This window comes from Centroberyx affinis, unplaced genomic scaffold (assembly GCF_046629955.1).
Source record: "Centroberyx affinis isolate AG114_WGS23_722 - 3 ecotype Tasmania unplaced genomic scaffold, CSIRO-AGI_Caff_v1 ptg002350l_1, whole genome shotgun sequence".
Taxonomy (NCBI): Eukaryota; Metazoa; Chordata; class Actinopteri; order Beryciformes; family Berycidae; genus Centroberyx; species Centroberyx affinis.
The window spans coordinates 100,085-107,163 of NW_027280613.1; the positions used below are offsets into that span (position 1 = coordinate 100,085).

The 7,079-nt window shown below is 40.1% G+C and overlaps 1 protein-coding gene across 1 annotated transcript; it reads right to left on the minus strand.

The window, feature by feature from the left end:
- Window positions 1-1,800: 1,800 nt before the first annotated feature.
- On the minus strand, window positions 1,801-4,740 carry LOC139655887 (E3 ubiquitin-protein ligase TRIM39-like). Its single transcript, XM_071533290.1, has one exon. The coding sequence runs from the start codon at window positions 4,470-4,472 to the stop codon at window positions 3,075-3,077; it is 1,398 nt and encodes a 465-aa protein (XP_071389391.1). The 5' UTR covers window positions 4,473-4,740; the 3' UTR covers window positions 1,801-3,074.
- Window positions 4,741-7,079: the final 2,339 nt, after the last annotated feature.

Below are 7,079 nucleotides of genomic sequence, written 5' to 3' on the forward strand. Positions count from 1 at the left end.
TCCATTAGGTGATATTATCAGAGAACATAATGTCAATGTCCATAGCTATGCTGATGATACACAACAAATAGAGGGAATTTAGTACTAAAAAGACAAAATTTGGAAGATATCCACTTGATTTGTCTAACTCAGACTGAAAAAGTCTCATATTAGCTTTGGCTGAGCTTTGGCATGGGTTACTAATTTGTGCGTTTTACTATACAATTTCTGCAAACTATTAGTACATTAACAAAAGCTGTTGTTGAAGCTCAAGTACATAATACTTATTTCTCTTATTTCTATATTATTATTATTATTATTATTATTATTATTATTATTATTCTCATTGTTATATATTGTTTGTAGTATAATGCACATATTTTACATATTTCTTACTTTCTTAGTTCTATTTTTCTTATAATTTCTTATAATATCTCTATGCTTATATATATTCTCTTCTACAATGTGAGCAACTGCAATGTAACCCAATTTCCCCTCGGGGATCAATAAAGTATTCTGATTCTGACTCTGATTCTGATAACGATCACCTGCACTTCACCTTTACTGTAACTGTTGAAAATACTTTCAGTTCGGTTTGTAAGTCCAAATATTTTGTTCACTTCAGAACACACCATCCTATACAGCTTTGTCAATAGTGCTGTAGCACTTTAGGAGTGTAACTTACCTTAGGTAGTCCAGTGAGTTGTGTCCAGGCCTGAAGTAACCACCACCAGCCAGGGAAGAAAATCATGAAAAGAAAATTAAGAATACATTAATATTAAGGGGAGGGGAAATTTCTGTTCAGTGTTAAGCTCGAGTTGTGTACGGTTAAGCAGAATTACACGTGTCTGTCACGGCTCATTACACCAACTGTTTAACTGTTTAAGGACCGAGAGAGAAGACCGGAGTCTGCGGCATTAGCAGCAGCAGTTGACACAAACCAACACAGCTGCTTCTTAGCACACTGGCACAGCAATACTGAGTTGGATAACGCTTAGCTTAACGTTAGCCACCTAGCGAGTTAGAACTGTGGTGCTTTCACACAGCGAGCATTTATCGCGGCCTCCATGATTTCCAGTGTAAACATGAAGGCAGCCTTGCCACCGAGGCTGGCCGGCGCAACACATCACTGCACCCCCACACAGAGAGGTTTGCTTTGCTTCGGACTCACCTGTGTTCATCCACGAGAGCGCCATGCACCCTCTCTCCTCCTCCTCCTCTCCAGCCGTCTTCGTACTTACATTGGAAGCAACGGAGGCGGCGGCAGTAAATTCACGTTTTCTTAAAGCAGTTAAGACAATATTACACCTTCCACATCACCTGTCACATATATCAGGTTAAGGGAACAAAGTGTAATTTCAAGTTGATATATTCCACAAAAGTAGACTGCCATCTCTAAAGCAGAAAGCTGAATGAGACTCATTCAAAACATTACCTTACTTCAACTACTACTGAAATACACTTTTTTTTTTTTTAATGTATTTTGTCAACTTGTGTGTCTTGGCTGCTATGATGACTCAATTTCCCTTCTGGGATCAATAAAGTTTTCTATCTATCTATCTATCTTACAGTGCGGGTTGTTTACTGTCCACTGCACCTTTTCAGTGTCAGACTGCTTCTGGTTTGTAGTTTGGAGCCTTCTTCACGAAGGCCTTTCATGGTGGGAACACACACTCCTCTCACTTCTCATGCACTGAGCAACATTTGGTGAATATTTCACAAACTTTCAGGAGACCAGCTGAAGCCCTGAGTCAGCAGAATCTAGACATGATGACAACGCTGCTGAAATCACAGTCAGGAAATCTGAACACATTTCCCTCTTAACTTCATTCTTTATTGGTTTTACATGCAAAGTTATCCAGCAGTAAATTAAAATAATCACAGCAGGTAAAATATTACAGTGCTAACAACATAATCAGTAATTTACATTTTGATTATTCAGCTGATTTTCTTATGCAGAGTGACTCACAATGAGAGCAACAGTAGAGAAAGCTTCAATTCCTAAATCACCAACATTACATGAAGTCTGAATCCAAAATAAAATCTCCACCTTTTAAATAAAGTGACAAACTGATATATCATGCAGAATTAAAATGATGGCACTTTTTAAAGGACTCTTGATAACTGAAGTCCTCGGTTGACAAAATGAAAACTCTTTTACAGACAGGATGGTCTGGATGTTGGAGATGTTGAACGACAAACTATGAGGTTCTGATTTATTTTCCCAAATGGATATAAAGAGTTTTGTAAATGAAGAGTTCAGCTGAGCCTGGATCTGTTGCTGTAAATATTAGAGTCAGTCCAGGATCTGCTGCAGTTTAAATGATTTAACTACAAAGAGAAGACTAGTTACAGTGGAGAGAAACTCTAAGAACCTGGAATAAAGTTAGATCAAATAAATTTAACACTTCAGATGAAGAACCAAAGAAGACAGGATGAACTTTTACCTGCAGTCTAAATATAGAGAAAATTACTTTTATGTTTTTGTTTTTGTTTTTTTATAAAGTAGGTAATACAAAACTATTTTCATGTTATAGATTATTTCAATATTTATTCATTTTATAATGTTTTCCCTTATATTATACATAATATATAACATATATTGGTAACACTTTACAATAAGGGTCACTAATATTTTTTTTTTCATCTTTATGTTTTTTTTGCCTTCAATAATGTTTTTTAGTACTTTGAGATTTCCTTTAATGTTTTTATATTGTTTTTATATTTATGCTATGTATTTTTGTTGTGATATATATCCCCATCGCCATGACAGCAACATCATCATCAGGACAACATAGGAACATCTTGATGACATCACAGATTAGAGAGTTGATTATATTCACTGACTGTCCTAGAAATAAGAATAATGGATATGTAAGGTTTATATAATGAATCCTTAAAATGAGAAGTATTCCCCTTACAGACATGCTTGGCTTGTGTTAATGACATCATCATCTTTATCATCTTCATAACCATCATCATCATCATCATCATCATCATCATCATCATCATCATCATCATCATCATCATCATCATCATCATCATCATCATCATCATCATCATCATCATCATCATCATCATCATCATCATCATCTCTAACTGTGCTGTTCCACTGTTACAGAGACCTTCACTGGTAAAATCTTCAGAGAGAGTTCATCCACAGTGCCAATGAATGGAAACAGCCTGTCAGTGAAAGTGTGTGTGAAGGTGTGTATGTGTGTGTTAGTATCAGGATCAGAGAATGACAGCTTTCCACTGTTCCAGTCTAGATGCAGTCTGATCCTCTGGAGCTTCTTCTTCACTGGGAGAACAGTGACTGGATCTGGTGGGGAGAATGTTTTGTATTCAGCACCATTGAACAATATTACCCATAATCCAGACCGTATGAATCCCTTCCTCTGGACAGACTCTGCTGCCACACCCAGTCTCCAGCCTGTACTGTCTCCAACCTCGACATCCCAGCTGTGAGTTCCTGAGTTAAAGCCCTCAGAGCCGATGACAGAGTAGTTGTCAATCCTCTCTGGGTTTTCAGGAAGCTTCTGTCTCTCTCCACATCTCACACTGGTCAGATCTTCAGACAGGATGAGTCTTAGATAGGCAGTGTTTGGGTCCAGAATCACAGGAGTGTAGGAGACCATCTCCTTCATCTTGTCCCAGACTGTGAAGCTCAGGTTGCCCAGGTGTTTGGCCTCGTCTATCAGAGCTCCTGAGACCAGCTGTGGATCCTCCAGCAGGGGGCGCTGGACTCTTTCCACTGTAGCCTTGTAGTTCTGCAGGAACGAGACGTCTTCAGCTCTCAGCTCCTTCTCTATGGCTCTGACTGTGTCTGAAAGAGCTGCTATCTCTCTGCTCAGACCCTCAATCTTCTCCTTCATCGTCTGACTCTTCTGCTCCTCTTCCTCCCTCAGTGCAGCGATCCTGGCCTCCTCTTCCTCTTGTAGAAACTGGTGAAGCTTCTTAAACTCCTCCTTAATCTGCCTCTCTGTGTGTCGGGCCTGGACCTTAATGTGTTCTGCTGTTTCATCACAGTTTCCTTTAACTTTATTAAAGAGCTCCAGTTTCTCCTTTAAGGGCTTCAATGATTCCTGAAGTTCCTCCTTAAGATCCAGTGCAGCTTCATCGATGGGTCTGATTCTGTGGTTGGTGTGTGTTTTTGAATCTCGACAGACAAGACACACTGGCTGCTGATGGTCCAGACAGAAGAGCTTGAGTTTCTCAGAGTGCAGACTGCAGAGAAGCTCAGATCCTGCTAAAACTCTCTGATCTCTCTCCAGTAAGAAAGCCTCACACAGGTTCTTTAACGCCAAGTTACGAGGTGGTTCACTCTGTAAAGTTATTTCCTTACAAATTGGACACTCATGTATTAGTTTCTCTGTCCACCAGCTCTGCAGACAGGCTTTACAGAAGCTGTGGCTACATGACAGGACGACAGGATCTTTAAAGATGTCATGGCAGACAGGACAGGAGAAATCCTCCTCTGATATGGAAGACATTTTCTCTCTGAGTGAAGCTGAAAACAAACCAGACAGACCGCTCAAACAGGAAGTCAGTCAGTTGTGGCACCACTCCCTCCTCTAGAATGTTCCCTGAAAGTTACTTTGACTTTGAGTCGTGTTTCTTCTAAAACTCCTGAGTCAGCAGCAGGTTGATATGACAGTATTCCCAGTATTCCCAGTATTCCCAGTATTCCCAGTATTCCCAGTATTCCCTCCTGTAGCTGTCCTCTCTCAGTGGAAGTCGTGGGTTTGGTCTGAAGGTGAATCTTATCTCTCGGTGTGTGTCTGTTCTCAGTGAGGAGTGGAACAATAATAAAATCTGTTTCCTGGTTTGTCTCAGGTGAGTCAGGTAAGGGGCGGAGCTTTGTCAGGCCATTTCTCCTAAATGCTCAGCTGTTTACTGTAATAGAGTTGAGATGTGAAGACGTGGGCGTGACTATTTCTTGGTTTCTGGAAGCAAAAAAACCCCATTCATTTTTCACATACACATGGTCACGTGACACGCCGTTCGGAGTGTTGCAACAGTCGAATGACCTGAACCGCGACACAATGAGGCAGCAGCTCAAACGAATAGCAGCTGAGGGTGTGCATCCTTTACAGTGACTGTATTCAAACTTCTGTAGTCTACACAGAAACGCCATGTGCCATCCTGACCATCACCACAGGTGCTGCCCAGGGGCTGTGACTAACTTCCACTATTCCTTTTTCCAACATCTCATCCACATGTGACTGAATCGGTGTCTGCATTTTTGGGGAAGTGCGATATGCACGCTTCCTAACTGGGGGTGCAGGGTTTGTGTAGATTTTGTGTTTGACAATGTCTGTATTACCAAAGTCTGTGCTGGTTTTACACATCATGGTAAGACGAGAGCAAGTTGTGTAGTTCAGACCTCTCTGCACTTGTCCGATCTCCACACTTGACATCGAAAGGGAGTTTGGTTGGCCGTGTGACATTAGCTGGCAGACTGGATGGCGGTACTAGGCCGGTGGACACCTTACATACAGGGGCTGAATCCTGGATTATCTCAGTATCAGATACTGGGGTGAACTGTCCTAACTGCATGCCTGAATGAAGCACCATAGGGCAATGTGTAAGGTTGATGATGCGTGCAACAGTACAGACATTTTCAGCCGTAGACAGTGTCGGCCAACTGCAATGCCATCCAGCTCTAGTTGCTGGGGTTCAAGACAGGCGCTGCAGCTGCCTGGCATGCCTGCATTGAGTACAGGGGGAATCAAGACAACTTTGCAAGTCATTTCACAGCGTGGAGGGACAGTGGTGTTCTCCATTATTTGTGCTGTACAACTAGCAGGTGCCAGTTCACTTTTTCTAAGTAGGGGCAGGACATCATCACCCAGATAGCACAGCCCTCTCCCCATGTCCAGAATAACACTGTGAGGAATGAGAAAGTCAAAACCTAATATAAAGCCTTGATTGACATTTCTGATGACGTGTACTTCATGTTGCAGAGTTTGAGACCCTAGCTTAAAGGTGATGTCTACCATACCCAATGTATCCAAACTTTGGCCAGTCACAGCTTGTGACATGATGAACTTCTTTTTAATGGGTCTTTTTGCTAGGGAAGGAATTGACATTTTGGGGTCGGTGGTGCACTGATGTTGTCTGTTATTTCAATGAGGCAGACATCTGGGGCTTCCAGAGAAGTAGCTGATGAACGCCCTGCATCATCAGCTAATGGCCGTTTCCCTGTGGAAATCTGCCATGATCTTTGTAGCCACCCACTCAAGCCACTAAATCACCAAAAGACAAACAAACAATAAACACAAATAAAACTTAACACACCAAGTAACACTAAAACAAACCAAAATAATAAATGCAAACACATACCATATATCATCACAACATATATCAGTAGGCCTAACAACCTAAATAAGTAACAAACCATTAGAGGAGAAAGGGAAAATAAAAAATAAATAAATAAAAAATAAAAGAAAAAAGAAAAAATTCAAATTCTACACTTTTTTGGGTTTTTTTTTTTCTTTACCAGCCTTCCACTTCAATAAACCTTTCCCACCTTTCTAAATGTTTTTTAACGTCATCATTTGTGTTTGCAATATATCCTTCCAAAATAAAATGACGTTTAATGAACATTCTAAATTGATTAATATTCAAGGAATCCACGTCAGTAGCTTTAAAAATAAATCTTTTCCCTAACAAAATAATCAGATTAATAGTATAACTGCTTGTTTCTGTAACATCACCCAATATCACAGAGAAAAAATCTGGTTGAAAACACAGCTTCATTGCATTACACATCTTTTGAACCTCCCTCCAAAAGGCAGACACAATATGACAATACCAGAAAAGATGTACCGCTGACTCAGATTCCATAAAACAAAAACGACACTCATCTGACTCAGCAATACCCCAAATCTTTAACATTTTCCTAGTAGACAAAAAATTATAAATTATTTTTAACTGAAAGGATCTCATAAATGTGTCTACTGTTGTTTTATACATTAATTTAAACACTTGTTTCCACGGTATAGGACAATCGAAAGTGTCCTCCCATTTTTTATAGGTACTATATGGAATAACTCTTACAGATCTAGAGGTTAAATATCTTTATCTATATCTATATC

What these genes read in the sequence shown, in the direction of transcription:
- LOC139655887 (XM_071533290.1), bottom strand. Translation starts at nt 4,472, where the DNA reads ATGTCTTCCATATCAGAGGAGGATTTCTCCTGTCCTGTCTGCCATGAC.